Source organism: Sinocyclocheilus anshuiensis, unplaced genomic scaffold, assembly GCF_001515605.1.
Source record: "Sinocyclocheilus anshuiensis isolate Anshui unplaced genomic scaffold, SAMN03320099.WGS_v1.1 scaffold934, whole genome shotgun sequence".
Lineage (NCBI taxonomy): Eukaryota > Metazoa > Chordata > Actinopteri > Cypriniformes > Cyprinidae > Sinocyclocheilus > Sinocyclocheilus anshuiensis.
In genome coordinates, this window is record NW_015536498.1 from 33,059 (window position 1) to 52,749 (window position 19,691).

Below are 19,691 nucleotides of genomic sequence, written 5' to 3' on the forward strand. Positions count from 1 at the left end.
TGCATTGGCAGAGGGAGTCAATGGGGCTGTAGTCATTTGGAGATGAGGCTAGGTAAATCTGGGTGTCATCTGCATAGCTGTGATAGAACCAAATTGCCTTTCTCATGATCTGACTTAGAGGGAGCATATACAGCCTAACAGGAGCGGTGCAAGAATTGAGCCTTGTGGGACTCCGCATGTCATGGACTGGATATTTTGCCAGAATCAGAATTAAAGTGAATATCATTTATTATCTTAATGAGCGCTGTCTCTGTGCTGTGATGCGGTCGGAAACCAGATTGAAAATTGTTCAGGTATCCATTTGAGTTTAAGTATTTGTTCAGCTGATTAAAAACTACCTTTTCAATAATCTTGCCTATAAAAGGAAGATTTGATATTGGTCTATAATTGCTCAATATGGTGCTATCAAAGATTGCTCTTTTTCAGGAGGGGCTTAACATAGGTGTTAGTAGTGATTAATGCATGTTGCACAGATTTGTTCAGATATGCTGCAATGTGTTCAGACATGCTGTGTGTTTTACTGTCATATCATGTGACAGATAATGTGACGTACCTGTGGGTCCATCAGCCGTGTGTGATTGGGTTTCAGGTAATAAACAATCCCGTCCACAGCACCAGGTAGAGAAACCCCACGAACCAACAACACCAGCAGCATCAAATACGGGAAGGTGGCTGTGACATACACAACCTACACAATACAACACAAAACACACCACACCACACAAATAATAACAACAACAACAACAACAACAACACGCATCATAACTTAATGAACTACAACTGACAATTTGAAAAAAAAACAACAACAACAACATACAGAGTTAGAAGCACAATTCAGAACAGGCACAATTTCAAATTAAATAAACCATAAATTAATTAATATTAAAATGAAGTATGATTTTTTTGCTTGTATTTTAATGCCATGCCAGTGACCACAGCTATTTTCATGGCTAAAACATATATGGAGGGATTTAACAAACTAAATTACTGTCACACTACGAGCCAGAGATACAAGGTAAGGATGCAAACAAGAGGGTTTATTGAACAATGCGGAGAGCAAGTTGATGACAGGCGAGTATGAGATGCTAGAGAGTTCTTGGGTTCTTAGCTCTGGGTAGTTCGTTGGTATCCTTTGCAGGTATCCGGAGAGGATGAGAACGGGATCATTGGAGATCAGGATCGATGGAGCTTCTAGGGGTAAGTAAACAACAGATCAGATAAAGGTAGGTGTCAGGCTAAGTTCAAGCTGGTGAATGGTAGACCGGACCGTGAGGCCGTGAGAGGAGTGCAGGGATATAGTGTGCTTAATGAGTCTCTGCAGGTGCCGGTGGTGTTCTGTCGGAGGGAGTTTTGTGCATACTCGGCCCAGGGGAGAAAACGGCTCCAGCTGTGCTGATCTTCGTGGCAGTATGACCGGAGGTAACGCCCGAGCTCCTGGATCCTTCGCTCAGTCTGGCCGTTCGTCTGAGGATGGTACCCGGAGGACAAGCTCACGGTCACTCCCAGGAGTCGGAAGAAGGCTTTCCATACACGGGAGATGAACTGGGGACCCCGGTCTGAAACCACATCCTCCGGGATGCCGCAGTTTCTGAAAACATGGGTAAATAAGCACTCTGCAGTTTCTAGTGCTGTTGGCAGACCTTTGAGGGGTATAAATTTACAGGCCTTACAGAAACGACGAGGATACAGGTGTTTCCGTCGGAGATGGGTAGGTCAGTCACAAAATCCACTCCTTTGTGGGACCAGGGTCTCCGTGGTATGGGCAGCGGGACAAGCTTGCCTACGGGAAGATGACGAGGAGTTTGAGACATGGCACAGACTGAGCAGCTTCGGACGTACCTGGTGACATCCCGGGCCATACTGGGCCACCAGTACCGGGCTTGGAGGAGCAAGAGGGTCCGTTTGATGCCTGGGTGTCCAGAGCCCGGTACTCTGTGAACTGAGCCCAGAAGGGTTTGGCGTTGTGATGTTGGGACATAGGTTTTCCCCTCTGGGCCTCCCAGCGGAGCAGGCTTAGTGCGAGTGGCGTCAAGGATGTCTTTGGAGATGTTCCATTGAATGGAGCTGACTATCAGAGCTGGAGGGAGAATGGGTTCCGGTTTGGTGGGTGTGTCAGGAGAGTGCAGGCGTAATAGGGTATCGGCTTTGCAGTTGCGATTTCCGGGATGGTAAGTGATGGTGAACTGGAACCAAGTAAAGAACAATGCCCATCTGGCTTGACGTGGGTTGAGTCTTTTAGCATCTCTGAGATATTGCAGATTTTTATGATCGGTGATGACAGTGAAAGGATGGTGGGCTCCCTCCAGCCAGTGACGCCACTCCTCCAGAGCTAATTTGATGGCGAGCAGTTCCCGTTAGCCGATGTCATAGTTCTGCTCCGCTGGGGTCAATTTTCTGGAAAAGTAAGAGCAAGGATGGAGGCTGGGAGGCTCACCACACAGCACGGCCCTGACTCCGGTGGTGGAGGCGTCCACTTCCACCACAAAGGGAGCTTGGCGATCTGGATGACGAAGGATGGGGGCTGTGCTGAAGGCTTCCCTGAGTTGTTCGAATGCTTTGTGGGCCTTGGGGCTCCAGGACAGGGACTTGGGCTTTCCTCTGAGCAGGGAGGTAAGAGGAGCTGTGAGTATGCTGAAGTTCTTAATAAACCAAGGAATCTTTGCAGGTCCTTAACAGTTTGGGGCTGCGGCCACTCCTTGATGGATGTTACCTTCCCCTGGTCCATCTGAATCCCATCCCGGCTGATGATGTAACCGAGGAACTGAACCGTAGAGCGATGGAATAAACACTTCTCCAGTTTAAGGTAAAGGTGATGTTGTCGGAGCCTCTGGAGGACCTGCTTCACGTGGTGGCGATGTTCGGCCAGGTTCCGGGAATATATGAGGATATCATCGATATAGACTATCACGAAGCGATGAAGGAACTCCCGGAACACCTCGTTCATGAAGCCTTGGAAGACTGACGGTGAGTTAGCTAGGCCATACGGCATGACCCGATATTCATAGTGGCCTGTGGGAGTTATGAATGCCGTCTGCTGCCGCCTTCCCGGATACGAATGAGGTTTTACGCGCTCCGCAGGTCCAACTTGGAGAAGATGCGGGCTCCACGGAGTTCCTCGAGGGCAGCTGGAACCAGGGGAAGTGGGTATGGCAGCTTTACCGTCTGGGAGTTCAGCGTGCGATATTCGATACACGGCCTCAAGCCCCCGTCCTTCTTGCCCACGAAGAAGAAGCTCGAGGCAGCTGGTGAGGTGGATGGTTGGATGAATCCCTGTTTGAGAGCCTCCTGGATGTAATCCTCCATGGCCTTGCGCTCCGGGATGGACAGAGGGTATGCTCTACCCTTGGGGAGTTTCATCCCAGCCAGCAGGTTGATGGAACAGTCCCATGGCCGATGAGGTGGAAGGCAGGTGGCGGCCTGCTTACTAAAGACATCCTGGAACGCCACATAGTCAGATGGGACAGTAGGTGTCTCTTGAGGTTCCTGACTTTCGACTAGGGTGGAGGCAACTTGGGCTCGGACTAGATACGCAGGCGGTTTGGGGATCTCCACGAGACAGTTTTGCCGGCACGACTCACTCCAGCGAGTTACCTCACAGGGTTCCCATCTGACCTCTGGGAAGTGGAGAGTGAGCCAGGGGCGTCCCAGGATGATATCAACGGTAGATCCCTCCAGTACCAGAAATGTGATAGTCTCCTCATGCAGACATCCGATCTTCAGCTTCATCAGCGGGGTTCATGATGCAATTAATTATTTATTTACATTTTTTTGTATGCATGCATGCTTACATTCCAATGCACTTTTATGTTTTCATGGCAAAATTTCATGATGCATTTAATGATTTATTTATATATTTAAATCCTCCTAATTAATATGAAAAGAAAAAACTTAAACATTTTTTTTTACAAAAGTTAAAATTGCTGAAACATCACAATCCAATAAAATATGCCTCTGGACTGGGCATAAAAAGGCATGAAGGAGGATCTTCTCTTATGTTATTGTATAAAAACATGGGCATCACTCACTCATGTGCAGTGTTTACCTTGCCGATGGATTTGACTCCTTTCCAGACACAGAAATAGCAGACTGTCCACACCAGCAGCAGACACAGGGCCAGACGCCAGTTTACTGAGTCCAGACGATCCACACTAGCAGACAGGTCCAACACCTCACGTCTGGAGAGAGACACACACTCACAAACATCCACAAACACACCATCAAATCCTTCAAATCATTGCCACGCGTTCATACCAGACACTTACTCCCAAAACTCAATGACTGGAGACGTGGCGTTTTCAGAGAGATCGCTCATGTTGTGTCGATCAAACCCCCTGCAGGAGTCTAAAGGAGATACAAGACAATGCATTTACACTATATTACCCAGGATTACACTGATGTACTTTGTTTAAACTTTGGATGCTCTGGAAGTCACTTTGGATACGAAACTCATCTGCTGAATGAAAGCATTTAAATCTAGATGCATTTGCTGTTAATGTTAAACAAAGTCGTTTAATCTAAAATATCAAATTTGGCTCGAAATTGCATTATAATGTGGAAAAAGTCTTTCCAAAACCCTGCCCTTAAAAACATGTCAGCCAATCTGATGCCAGCAAACACAATGACTGACAAGCAGAGAGCATTTCTGATTGGCTAAAAAAAATAAAAACAATAAAGACTGTAGCAGAGACAGGTAGAATTTGACATTTTACAAGTAAACTATATACACTGAACAAAATTATAAACGCAACACTTTTGTTTTTGCCCCCATTTTTCATGAGCTGAACTCAAAGATCTAAGACTTTTTCTATGTACACAAAAGGCCTATTTCTCTCAAATATAGGCTCATGAACTGAGAAATCAAATTTCCCTGGATCTTTTGACATATAACAGATCAATGTATAAAAGCATCCTGTAAGTTTCAAAACTCAAAACTTTCTTGTTAGTTTCAAAACAGCTTTTATTGAAAGCAAGCTCAGAAAATGACTCGTTTTGGAATGTGCCACTTTATGACGTAATAGTGTGGCTGAGCACCGCCTCCGCAGGAGAAGATCACCGCCTGCTTCTACATCACTGCCTCTTTAGAATAGGAGGAGAAGAAATACTAGAGAGACACAAACACAGGATTACACTCCATCAACAGAACCAGACAGATGACATTACAAGATTACAAGACACTGTGTAGTAGAGATGCGCGGATCAGCTCAAACGTCACCCGAATCCGCTGCTTCAAACCGACCCTTACCTATATTTTTCTCTGATTTAGATATCCGACCCGCACCTGATTGTCACAATAAAATTATTCTAATTCTTAGTTTTACATGATGATATGATGAATTGATGGTTCATTTTTAACAGCAGATTCATGTTAGAGCTGGTCTGCGCATCACTACACATGTCTGCGGTGCATTACGGCTCCGACACGACCACAGGAGCTGATCACGGCCACGCAATGCTTGAGTTTATACCAGCCATGCCGCGCAGCACATTTCAGAAATGGCTCTCCATGCTGCTTCGCTAAAGATAGTGTAACGGCCACTAGAGTATTTACGGTAGTTTTGTGGCAGAGGGACAACTGCGCATGTGCATAGTGTGTGTCTGTATGTTATTAAAAGGTGAAAAGATAATCCGCTCTACTGACATTTGTCTATCTTTATTTTATTTCGCTCCTTTTCTGTTTGTGACCTCAGTTGGATGCTTACTTGTCTACATTTTTCCTCACTCATCCCATGTATGTGGATGAGTGTGTCGGTGCTTGAGGCATTTTTATTAAACCCGGGGAAAATATGCCCTTTCCTCGTCTCCCATGAATTATTCTCCTCCAGCACCACATGGTATTCCTATCTGGGCTATTGAACATTTCACAATAAGATATTACTGTTTGCGGTCACGTTTTTTCATTCACTTCACGTGGCCTGACACATGCAGTAAGGAGTGCTGATTCCGAAGGACTGGAAGAGACTTACTGACTGGAATTGACTTACTGACATGTTCTGACTATTTACCAAGACAGAGTACATCTCAGAGTGGGGGATGGAGACTTACGGTCTCAGGTGCAGCTCCTGCAGGATGAGATTGCTGTACTGCAGTGTTGGCTCCGTGATTTGCTGGATCTGCAAAAGAGTATGATTGATTGCATGAGTCCAGATGAAGGTACCGTTGAGCCACGACCACGGTCTAACCCTTCTACGCCATTTTGGCCGACTCCAATAGGCATTTCAAGGTCAGTTTCTAGTAATGTGCCTCATGTATGTGCGCCTGCGGTGGCTCAAACAACCTCGGCTGATTTGTCAGTTATGTCCAGGATCTTGGCCTCTGTCCTTCATCAATCATGTCTTGAACCTTTAATATTTGACGGTGAAGGAAAGGTGAGTCCGGATGACTGGCTTCAGTCTGTTGACATATACAGGACTTCATTAGACCTTACTGATTCACAGATGTTACTTGAGCTCCCTCGCTTTCTGTCCCTTGATCGAGTCCAGATGCCAGATGAACATTTACCCACATTTGTCGCCCACATGCTTAGTGAATTTCAAAAACTGAGATCTCTGCCTCCTAAGCGGGAACAAATTGAGCTAATATGTAAGCACGCTGTCGAACAATACAGGGTAGCACTCTATGGTACGTTGGTGACGTCTGTGATGGACCTTCTTTTGCGTGTGCGTGAGCTGCATGCGGTCTTGGGTCCATGTGGTCAATATGCGCCCCAGGTCCCACAGTCAGTTCCTGTCACAAGAGAACTTCATTGATTTAAGTGCTTGACACCGGAGTTTACTTCCCGTAAATGTCCAAACTGTAGACAACAAAATAGCCCAAATGTGTACTCGAGGTAGGGCTGCATGATTAATCGAAATTAATTTGCAATCGCGATTATCGTGATTTGGCAAAAGCTGCGATTGTCATGCGATTCTTGTCAGGGAAGCACAGTTCTGTGATCAGTAGAAAATCTCCATCCGAAGGCCAGAGGGCGCTCTCACGCGGAAACTCCAAATACGCCCCACAGAAGAACTCCAGGAAATCCCTATAGCGGTTGCTGAATAAACAGAAGATTTATTCTGTGTAAGAAGCCACATCATCTCACAGACGGATATATTTCAAACACTCGACTGATGTTATGAAGTGAGTTTGGAATAAAAACATGTTATTAAATGTGGTATTTCACGTGCTTTCAGATGGAGCAGCATTTACTACACAGAGCCGTAGTTCACTGACAAGCTGCGCAAACAGCTGCTTCATCTGAAAGCACGTGATGGAGATTTACTACTGATCACAGAACCGGCTTTACTGACAAGATGCGCATGACAATCGCATTCGATTAATCGTGCAGCCCTAACTCGAGGTTCAACCAATTGTGGGGCTGGACAGACTGCTGAGACATCAAGTTCAGAAAACCCAAGTAACAGGTCTCAGACAGCATTTGCAGGACTGAGTGCTTCAGTCAGCCCCGGTTGGAAAACTTCAGAGGGGGGAGGACATTTCAGAGAGGCAATCTTGGCATTTTCATGGCCAGGTACTTGAAGCTACCCTCCAGATACGGGGGCTTCTGTTTCAGCTGTGAGTGCAGATGCTTCAAGATTTGTTCCTGGGGGACTTTCAAAACAACAGCTTGGTCTGCACCTCCTTTGCAGCTTGCTGATGGGGGAATGTGTTGTCCATCGGGTGTAGCTTGGTTACAGTTTGGGTTCATGGGCCAATGCTTTTACCATCGCTTTTCAGTCATCCAAAATCTTTCAACCCCGCTTGGGCATGGATTTTATGATGAGAGCTTCTGTTGTGATCCAGGTTCCTTCCAGAATAGTTGTTCTGGGCAATGTGCCAGAGATTGCAACCGAACTGGAGGGCATTGACGTGGTGATGCGAAATCACAGTATGCTCGGCTTGCAAACCGGTTCTTCTAGTCTGGACACAAAAGTTGATGAGGCTGCTTCAAAGGAGGATGAAAAAAATAAAACTTGCTGAATTGTTGAGATCTTTTGCTGAATTATTTGATGGACATCTAGGCTATACATCCTTAGTTTAAAGGGGTCATATGATGCGATTTCAATTTTTCCTTTCTCTTTGAAGTGTTACAAGCTCTTGGTGCATAAAGAAGATCTGTAAAGTTGCAAAGACTAAAGTCTCAAATCCAAAGAGATATTCTATATAAACGTTAAGAGTCAGCCACACCTAAGTTTCAGAAAGGCGGGGCATAGAGGAGAAACAATAATGTACAGTATGTGGAAAATAATGTGTTTTTTTAACCTTAAACCGCATAAACACATTTCATTACACCAAATACACAAAATAAAGTTCTTTTTAGCAGCATCATATGACCCCTTTAACACAAAATTGACACTGGACAGGCCCAACCTATCCATCTCGCTCCATACCGTACTTCACCAGCAAAAAAAGAGTTGATTGAGCGGCAAATTCACATGGTGTTGGCAAAAGGCATTATTGAACCGGCGTCGGGGCCGTGGGTCGCGCCAATTGTCATCATTCAAAAGCCTTCTGGGGAACCAAGGTTTCGCATAGATTATCGGGGGTTGAACCGTCATACAGTGAAAGACTCGTACCCACTTCTGAGAATTGACGAGTCCCTTGATTTTCTAGGAAGGGGTAATTTTGTGTCACAATCGACTTAGCCAGGGGCTATTGGCAGGTTGCCATGGAAGAATCGTCTATTCCAAAGACTGCTTTCATTTCTCACTGTGGGCTGTACCAGTTCCATGTTCTACACTTTGGCCTGTGCAACGCCCCAGCCACTTTTCAGAGGCTCATGAACACAGTGCTAGCAGGCCTCATCTACAAAGTCTTGTGCAGTTTATCTCGATGATATTGTAGTCATCTCGCCCACATTTGAACAACACCTGATAGATCTGGAGGAGGTCCTGGCTAGGCTGAGATCTGCTGGCCTGTCGATCAAGTTTGACAAGTGTCAGTTCTGTATAAAGGATCTTAACTTCTTGGGCTATCAGGTTACCAGGGATGGTATTTTACCCAATAAGGAGAAGGTGAAGGCTGTGGTAGATTTAGCTACTCCAGGAAATGCCAGGCAGGTGAGACAGTTCTTGGGTATAATAAGTTATTACCGGCGATTCATTCATGAACATGCACGACATGCTGAACCTCTTTTCACACTTACGAGAGCCAACGTTTCTTTTGTGTGGACACAAGACTGACAGAATGCTATGGATTTCCTTAAAAGTACACCGACATCTGCGCCTATCTTGAGGTTCCTGCAGTTTTCACTTCTGTTCTTCATTCACGTGGATGCATGTGATGTTGGTCTGCGTGCTGCTTTAATGCAGAGGGATGAGCAACTGTGCAGTTGCTTATGCCAGCCGTGCTTTTCACAAGTCCGAACAACCTTACACTACTCCTGAGAAGGAGTGCCTAGCGGTAATTTGGGCACTTGAGTATTTTAGACCATACATTGAGGGTTTGCATGTTACAGTTTTTTTGTGAGCACAGCAGTTGACCCACATCAAGTGGTTGATGTCACGACCAAATCCCACTGGAAGATTGGCTAGGTGGTCACTTTGGCTACAAGACTTTGATTTTGAGATCATCCATAAACCAGGAGTGTCCAACAATGTTCCTGACAGTTTGTCAAGGAACCCCTTACCTTCTTGTGGTCAGCTGTTTGATCTTCTCCCTGTTCGTGCTGTTCTTGGAAGTCTGGACTTGCATTCCTTGCCGTCTGTGTTGTTTACAGACAGGGATCAATTGAGACATCTGCAGCTGAATGATCCAGACATTGGAAAGTTGTTCAGTGCGTTGGAGGATGGTGAGAGTGTGTCATCTGAAGAAGCTCTTCTGTACGCTGTTCTTGATGGTCTTTTGTATCACAAAGACCCAAAATCTTCTTGTACTTTACACCCCATGAAACAGTTCAAGCTTTATGCTCCCCAGGCTGTCAGGAAATCTCTGTTGGAGTATTATCATGACTATTCCACCACAGGTCACTTTGGTGTGACTAAAACAGTGATTAGACTTAAGCAGAGATTTTTCTGGCCTGCCATGCTGTTGGATGTGAAGAAGTATGAGGGTTCATGTGCCATCTGCTAATTCATTAAGCCATCTCAGAGAGAGGCTGGTGGTTTCATGGTTCCAATCCATCCCCAATATCCCTGGGAGTATGCAGGGGTTGACTTTGTGGGCCCCTTGCCCCGAACGCCGAGTGGTAATGCGTTCATCCTTGTGTTTGTGGATTATTGAGCACAGAATTACAACAGCTTATCACCCGCAGACCAATGCTAGGGAGAGAGTAAATTGAATACTGAAAATGGCCATTAGGGAGTATGTTGGAACCAAGCATACTTCTTTGGATCGTTTTCTTCCCCACATTTGTTTTGCATTGCGGACAGCTCAACATGACATCACGGGACTGGAGTCTGTCGATGGTGTTGTATGGCCGCGAACTGGACACACCTTTGGATCTGATTTCTCAGCCCGATTCTCTTGGCGTGGAAGAGCCAGGTGTGACTTCTTTGGATGCCCTGAAGCATTTGCTTCAGGAGGCATCTGATCATATCAGGTCTTTTCTGGAGAAAAGTCACTCTAAGAAAAAGCACTACTATGACAAGAGGCATCAGCTCATTTCTTTCTCTGTAAATGATCTGGTGCGGGTCAAAACTCATCCAAGGTCCGATGCATCTACGAACTTCGCTGCCAAACTCGCGCCTCTATACACAGGTCCTTACCGTGTTGCTCAGAAGTTGTCTGATGTAAACTATAGACTTACTGATGTGACTGTGGGGGAGGACGCAGAGTGTTTCACGTGGTAAACATGGAAGCTTTTCATACATGGGATTCTGGAAATGTATCGAAGATTGTGCCTGTGAATCCACCTCTCGAAATTGAGGAGGACGATACTTTGCTCAGTGACGGGAGCTCCTGTCATACAAGTTCTGGCATGACATCAAGTGGCTGCCCAACTGATAATGTCTGTGTTCTCTTGGAATCTGATACCGAGTTTCTCTATCTGATTTATTTGATGTCACTGACGAGGGTGTGGGTGAATGTGTTGATCCTGCCATTCCCTCTGATTTGACAGAGAGTCATGTTGATTGTGCCAACCAAAGGTATAACCTGCAACCTAGACTTGCCCCCAGGATTACCTCGGGTTGGGCAACCAATAGATGGACAAATGCATTTCACACAGACCGGTTGGATTTAAAATTAATCTGTGAATGGAGAATGTGGGGTGCATATATTTGCATATTTTTTCATGCCATTACAATATTGTTATTGTTTTTTGTAGACTGTTTCTAGGTTAATTAAAACCAGTTAAACTCTGCGGACCCGGATACGGGTCCAAAACGACGTTAAAAATGTTTATGCTTCACTTACATAGCCTTCCTTATATGGTATCAGCCCATATATGGGTTCATTTGAAAGCTTGGAGTGTCTTCTTTACAAAGAATGTTAAATTTAGGCGAAAATACCAAAAAACGCCCCGAGCTTAAGTTAACCAACACTGTTGTGTTTTGTACTTATAAAAGGTAAACTTATCTTGTAAAATGTATTTTGCCATGGATTTTTTAAAATGCCTATGCATTTTTTTTCTATTTGCTTGTGACATTTTCTTTTTTATATACTGTATATCCCAGTGGCGAGTGGTGACTTTTTAAACCGGGTATGCTGAGTGAGAAGAACCAAACAACCCCCCCACCCAATCGGCTTTTAGGACACTCAAAAGGGATCACATATGACAAATAAGAAACACCGTGGCAGGTGTCAATTTAAAAGTATGCACATTTCCTTACTTATTTGTAAATGAAATTCATCTCCTATCCTTCTTCTATCGTTTCAGGTTTATCCATTGTTATTCGAATGCAAGAAAAATATAGCTGGTTTTCCAAGTAAAAACCACCAAATAACGTTTACACGTAGTTACGTTATGATACGTAATCAGAGGGTGGGGGGAATCCCCCGGTCTATATGTCTCTCTGCATCAGCTAAATTATTTTTTTATTCCCAGTGAATAGCAGTTAAAACTCCCACCTGGGTGACACTACTCCAATAACAGACCATGCAAAATACATATGTTGCAACCTTGCAAACAATAATAAAATCAGTGAAGGACTTCAACTGTAAGCGACACGAGCATACGGAAAACAAAGGGAACAATATGAGGTTTGTTATTATAAAAATTTTATATAGCCCACTTTTTATAAACTTTTTTTTTTTATTTACCACTTAGGCAATAATCTTGACAATAACGTATATCTTCAACATACTTTGCCTATGACCAAAAATGTAAGAAGATATGTTTTCAGTGGACTTTTAAAATTTGCTTTGCTTGAGAAAATAAAAATATACAGTTAGTGTTTTTTTCTTGTTTCTTTTGATTTAGTCGAGTTGGTTTTGCATCAAACACAATGTGATTCTCGGCAATCGAAATCTGACAGGAACAGCACATTTTTCCGCTTGGGTGAGCGCTTTGCGGACTGCTTACCTCATGCATGAAATCAGCCGCAGACCAGCAAATCACTGAGAATGTGCTACAATCCTGAAGAGTCATAGCAACAGAGCGGAGGTGAGAAAGCTGCGGAGAATCCGCTCATCCGGAAGCAACCACAACTGGTAGATTTAGAGAAAATTACTGCCGTTTGGCAAATAAATAATTGTACGTACTTATTCCTAACTCTTTAAGCTTTAAGTTACATTTAAAATGACATGGGATCAACTTATAATCATGTTTATATGAATTATCCCGTGAACTTATTCTCTCAAATGGCCTGGGAATGCGGAGCATTCGCAGCTTATATGGACGGAATGCCACTGATATATATTAATATTGTGTTTTTTTTTGTATTATTTGTCTTTCATTTATTGTAAAGAAGTTATAGGGTTTGTAGAAAACGAGCATTTGCAGCTTATATGGACGGAACGCCACTGGTATATCCTAGGACAAAGTGGTTTGGTGAGTTAAAAACGGTCATGTATGTCGGTATTTCTCATCATTTCTCACCATTATTTTTCTTTGTGATGGGAGTATATACAACTATTCATGTATTAAGTTGTTTATGTACTGTAATTTCACTGGGGACAGCAAACTGTAGTAACGTCGTAACTCAGTAACGTCCACTAGAGTATTTACGGTAGTTTTGTGGCAGAGGGACAACAGCACATGTGCATAGCGTGTGTCTGTATGTTATGAAAAGGTCGCCGTGATTTTGCCAAGTAAAATATGTTCCTGGATCAACATCTTTTGTTGATCCTGGATCAACATTACTGTCCAAAAATATAGACTAAACCCAATCTCTACCCCTAAACCTAACCCTACCCATAATTTATTCTAAAAATCAGTGTGAAATGATAGCTGATTAAACAAGGGTGTAGAAGCACCTAACCTTGATCGTAAGCCTAAAACAGATATTTCCTGAAAAGTTATCCCTCAATTCTGATTGGTTAATTGGAATGTTGTTCCAGGATCAACAAGGATGTTGATCCAGGAACATGTTGTACATGGTGAAATCATGGTCACCGTTATGAAAAGGTGAAGAGATAATCTGCTCTACCGACATTTGTCTGTCTTTATTTTATTTCCTGCCTTTTCTGCTTGTGTTCTGTCTGTTTCTTCCAGTGGGATTTTTCCTCACTCATCCCCATGTATGTGGACGAGTGTGTAGGCGCTTGAGGCATTTGTATTAAACCCGGGGAAAATACACCATTGTCTCATCTCCCGTGAATTACTCTCCTCCAGCACCACACAGCTTTCCTATCCGGGCTATTGAACATTTCAACTCGGTGTTACAATAGGCACAGTCTTTTTTGACGGACACCGTGTCCAAGCTGCACATAATTGAGGATGTATTTTAAAGTTTAATCACCGTTCTATATTAAAGCGCTGCTTTAATTGATGCTCTCACACACACACACACACAAACAAACACAAACACAAACACACAAACATATAAGTAGTACAGCTCCTCTTTGTTTATTTTTTAAAATTATTTTATTATTACAGCTAACTACTGAACTGTGAACACTGGATAGCTTTCCTGAGGTAAATGCAACGTTAAGTGACATTGTTAACAAGCTGTTTTATTGGTATCTTTTTGTGGTTGAAACACTGACTGAGCGATTACGTGAAACGTGATACATTTTGGTGAGTTGTACTGTATCTTTCAACATACTTTCTGATGTTCATTCATGTTTATTTCACGCTATAGCTTGTATTAAACATCGGTGCATCTCTAGTTTATATGTATCCCATCTTTTACTCTACACAACAACTTTTAAAATACACTTAAAAGAACTGAAATGGACTAAAGGTCTAGAAAATGCTGGAAGAGTTTTTAACATGTGGACATGCTCCTGTTGTGTGATGTGCTCTATGGGTGGGGAATGAGCACATCTCTGGAGTTCAGTCCTGAGTGTCAAGATGCTTGGATAATGGAAATGAACTGGGCCAAAATTCACCCTAAATCTTGGCCCGCTGCACTTGCATTAGCACATGGATGATGTGAGAGCACTGACACACTGGAGGAATGGCCTAGACCTGCAGGGACACACTGGGATCGTGAGGTATGTGTGTATGGGATGTGTGTATCACACCTGTGTTCCAGGTGTTGTTGCAGTGTGACCAGGGAAGCTGCGTCTGGAAGCTGCTGCACAGGTAGAAAAATGCCCAGGCCAGAATAACAATATAATACACACAACTGTGTAAGATCATCATCTGACTGGCGAAACCCAGACCTGAAATAGCAGAACGATCCAATCACAAACATAGAAACAAAGACAAAACAAATAAAAGATGAATCAATCTAAAATTACAATGCACAAACTCAAATTCAAATAGTCTCAAAATAAAGTTGCATTCACAAATAAAATCCAAACAGACACACTTCTATCACATGCGGACAGACTTTGGGACTGTGCAACAGATTTATGTAGTCATGTCACTACATTAATGTGTCGTGATAGATTGGACTGCACCAAGTTTGAAAACGTTACTGTGCAAATGAGATTTCAAATTACAGCAGTGAGGAATATTTTCAGTGAATAATAACTGCAGTTTGGGTCTGTTTTTAACAAACTAAAACTAAAACCATAAAACAACACTTTTGTTGAAATAAGATGAAAAAAATATAAAATATATATTTATATCATCCTACTTCCAGCAGTTTGTCTCCGTGCCTCTAGAGCCCCCCTGTGTTCCCTTCAGCCTTAGTTCTTCCTTGTGTGTCCTTGTTAGCATTATCCAGGTCACCTGTGCCTTGTTTTCCTCAGTGTATTTAAGCTGTGTATTTTTAACCTTGTTCCTCACTCGGTTTTTGGTGTTTCCTGCTGGGTCTTGCCAAGTCCTCCCAAGCTACCCCTAGAGCGGATGGAACGATGAGGCGTTGAAGGTCTGTTTTCAGGGAGGGTTGTCTGAGCCCCTTCAAAATGAGTTAGCCAGCCGGGAACCAGCTGATGATCTCAAGTCCTTCATTGCGATGGCCATCAGCCTGGACAATCGCCTGAGAGAGCAGAGGGTGGCTCGCCGCAAGGCATCTCAGTCCCAAGTTCCTATGAGCAGGTCTGGTTCCCCAGTTTGTGTTCCTTCGTCCAGGGCTTCCCCAGTCCCTGAACAGCTCCATGATTCCCCGGAGGACATGCAATTGGGTCGTTCCAGGCTCTCTCCTAACAAGAGGGAATGCCGCATGAGGGAGCGACGTTGCCTCTACTGCGGTGCTTCCGGTCACTTTCGCTCCACGTGTTCCGAGCTCTCGGGAAATGGTTCTCCCCACCCAGCTACATGAGGGCTGTGATGTGGAAAATTAGAGCTCCTCCTATTAACACCGTCCTAACTGTTCCAGTCACTCTGTCCTGGGAGGGCCACCAGCATCCGGTCCAGACCATGATCGATTCCCGCGCCGCAGGTGACTTCCTGGATCTATCCTTGGCTAAGGAACTTAAGATCCCTACCCAACTTCTTCCTCACCCCCAGGCAGTTACGACATTGGACGGCAGACCTATGGAACTGGGCAGAGTAACAGAGGCCACTCAGTCCCTGTGAATTACCATCCTTGAACACCAGCAGGAGGAGACCTTCTATCTAATTGACTCTCCCGAGTTTCCTGTTATCCTGGGCCAACCCTGGCTGCATAAACATAACCCTCGGATCGACTGGTCCGCTGGCACCATCCTGAGCTGGGGTTCCACTTGCCTAATTCAGAGTCCCTCAGCCCCTAGTTCCAAGTTTCTAGAGTCTTTCAACCTGGCTCGAGTTCCCAGTTCCTATCATCAGTTCAAGGCAGTGTTCAGCAAGTCCCAGGCCACCTCTTTACCACCTCACCACCCCTACGACTGTGCTATCGATCTGCTCCCTGGTTCCTGCCCTCCCAGGGGTCGGATCTTCTCCTTGACTTCCCCTGAGCGCACAGCTATGGAAAGCTACATAAAGAGTCCTTGGCAGCCGGCATCATCCGCGCCTCTACTTCCTCTACGCCTTTCTACTTGGGGCAGGCTTCTTCTTTGTGGGGAAGAAAGACGGGGGTCTTAGGCCATGTATCGATTACCGGGGCCTCGGCAAGATCACAGTTCAGAATCGATACCCCCTTCCTCTCATGGCCACTGCTTTTGAGCTACTACAAGGGGCTTCCATTTTTACTAAACTGGATCTATGCAACGTTTACCATCTCGTGCGGATCCGGCAAGGGGGTGAATGGAAGATGTCCTCCAGAGACTCCTTGACAATCATCTTTACGTCAATCATCTCTACATGAAATGTGAGTTTCATGTCATCCAGGCTCAGTTTCTCTGGTTAATTATCACTCCGGGCCACGTGGAGATGGACCCGAAAAAGGTTGAGGCTGTCCTTAACTGGCCCATTCCCACCACAGTCAAGGAGGTTCAACGCTTCATCGGCTTTGTTAACTTCTATAGGAGGATCATTAAGAATTTCAGCTCTGTGGTGGCTCCCTTGACTGCGTTGGCCAAAGGTGGAGGAGTCAAAATTCACTGGGGTCCAGAGGCAGCAGGGGCCTTCCAGGATCTCAAGTGCTGCTTCACTTCCGCTCCCATCCTCTCGATCCCAGACCCAGGAAAACCTTTTGTGGTGGAGGTAGAAGCCTCTGAAGTGGGCGTAGGGACCATCCTGTCACAAAAAAATTACACCCTTGCGCCTTCATGTCTCGTCGCCTGTCGGATGCCGAGCGCAACTACCACGTGGGGGATCGAGAGCTGCTCACGGTAAATATCGCTTTGGAGGAGTGGCGCCATTGGCTTGAGGGGGCTCAACATCCTTTCCAGGTTCTCACGGACCACAAGAACCTGGAATATCTCCAGCAGGCTAAGCGGCTGAACCCTCGGCAGGCTCGATGGTCCTTGTTTTTTAATCGATTCCAGTTTATCTTGTCCTACAGACCCGGCACCAAGAATGTTAAGCCAGATGCCCTGTCCCGAGCCAACTCTCCCGAGACACAGGAGAAACCTGTGGCATCGATTATTCCAGGGTCAAGGATCGTCGCACCCCTTCAGTGGGAACTGGAAAGGGTGGTGCGAGAAGCCCAAGCCCAAGAGCTAGATCCAGGAGGTGGTCCCACGGGACGCCTGTATGTCCCTCAATCTGCCCGGGCCCGGGTCTTGCAGTGGGGTCATGAGTCTCCCTTGACGTGCCATCCGGGAACTGCTCGCACACTTGACTTCCTCCAGCGGCGGTTTTGGTGGCCGTCCATCAAGGAGGATGTTAAGGTCTATGTGGAGGCCTGCCCCGTGTGCAGCCAGGGGAAGTCCACACGTCAGGGACCTCAGGGACTGCTCCATCCCTTACCCGTTCCCCGTAGGCCATGGTCGCACCTTTCTCTGGACTTTGTCACGGGACTCCCACCATCCCAGGGCAACACAGTCATCCTGGTGGTTGTGGACCAATTCTCTAAGGCCACCCGGTTCATTCCTCTGCCCAAGTTGCCTTCGGCCAAAGAGACAGCAGAGCTTTTATGAATCATGTCTTCCGGGTATTTGGAATTCCCCGGGATATTGTCTCCGACCGAGGGCCCCAATTCTCATCCAGGTTCTGGAGGGCCTTCTGCAGGCTTATTGGGCTCACAGCCAACCTATCGTCCGGGTTCCATCCAGAGTCTATTGGCCAGACAGAACGGATTAACCAGGATCTGGAGATCACCCTGCGGTGTATGGTGGCCAATAACCCCACCTCTTGGGCTACCTACATCATATGGGCTGAATATGCCCACAACACCCTCCAGTTCTCAGCCTCTGGACTATCCCCCTTCGAATGCCAGTTCGGGCATATCCCTCCATTGTTCCCCGCTGGAAGGCTCCTAATTTCCAAGCCGGTCAAAGAGTCTGGTTAGCCACCAGGACTTGCCCCTCCGGGTTGAATTGAGGAAGCTTTTCCAGAAATACATCTGGCCTTTTCGCATTGCAAGGAAAGTTAACCCTGTTTCCTATCGTTTGTTTCTTCCCCGTTCCCTTAGAATTAACCCCACGTTTCATGTCTCATTGTTAAAACCTGTCTTGTCTTCTCCTTTTGCCCCCCCACGCAGACCCCCTCCACCTCCAATCATCGACGGCCAGCCGGCCTACACGGCCTGCAGTTTCGGGTGGACTGGGAGGGCTACGGGCCGGAGGAGCGCACCTGGCCAAAGACATCCTGGATCCAGGTTTGATCCGGGAGTTTCGCACCCGGAGGTAGGGGTGTTCTGGAAGGAATGTCAGGAGCCGTTCCTAGAGTAAGGGGTCCTGTAAGCATCCTACTTACTATAGTTTGTCTTGTGCCTCTAGAGGTCCCCTGTGTTCCCCTCAGCCTTAGTTCTTCATTGTGTGTCCTTGTTAGCGTTATCCAGGTCACCTGTGCCTTGTTTTCCCAGTGTATTTAAGCCGTGTATTTTTTCCCCTTGTTCCTCACTCAGTTTTTGAGTCGTTGCCCTGTGTTTCCTGCTGGGTCTTGCCAAGTCCTCCCAATCTACCCCTAGTAAGGTATCTTGAGTTTTTCTCCTTGGTTGTCATTGTTCTATTGTTTTGTTTTCTCCCCGCGGGGAGTTTTTATTTTCTCTTGTGGTTTTTACTGTTGTTAATACCTCGGTCTGAGAAGAACTTTTGTTGGATTATTCTTGCTAATACTTTTTTTAAAAATACAGCTTCATTTCCTGGGAAACTGCCTTGAGTGTTTTGTTTGGATCCAACATTACCACTCCTGTGGCTTAGTGGTAGATCTCTCAACCATCACACCAGAAACCCAGGTTCTAGCCCGGCTTGTGTCGTGCATATATATTATTCCAAGGAAACTCTTCTGATTTTCATTTAGTTTAAATTTAAGTACTAAATAAATAAATAAATAAATTTACTAAGTAAATACTAAAATACTAAAATAACAATTTCACACAGAGCATCATTAAAATAAAATAACCTTTAACTGGTAAAACATTTAAAAAACCTCAGCTTATTTTATTCAGCTAGTTGCCAAAGCAATTTTTCTCATTTTTATTTATTTTAACTGTAAGTATTAAAATAACATATTTTTAAATACTAATGACAAAAACACACAACAAAATTACAAAAACTTTAACTACTTTAAAATTAAAACAGAAAAGTCATCTGACTTTTTAAGTCTTGGAATAAACTGCATTTGGATTAGTCATTTGGATTTTATCACTGCTGTTTGAAGCTTGACATTCTAATAAGCATCTTTAAAGGGGTCATATGATGCAATTTCAATTTTTCCTTTCTCTTTGGAGTGTTACAAGCTCTTGGTGCATAAA

At 44.9% G+C, this 19,691-nt stretch overlaps 1 protein-coding gene across 1 annotated transcript in view; it reads right to left on the reverse strand.

Moving 5' to 3' along the window:
* Positions 1-19,691, reverse strand: part of LOC107688695 (sodium- and chloride-dependent GABA transporter 2-like) — a 44,543-nt gene that overhangs the window by 17,919 nt on the left and 6,933 nt on the right. Inside the window, exons 4-7 of the mRNA XM_016486435.1 lie at positions 14,545-14,685; positions 4,263-4,341; positions 4,043-4,175; positions 554-688 (exon numbers count right to left, since the gene is read on the reverse strand). Of these exons, the coding sequence (XP_016341921.1) occupies positions 554-688; positions 4,043-4,175; positions 4,263-4,341; positions 14,545-14,685 (488 nt within the window). The remainder of the gene's footprint in view (positions 1-553; positions 689-4,042; positions 4,176-4,262; positions 4,342-14,544; positions 14,686-19,691) is intronic.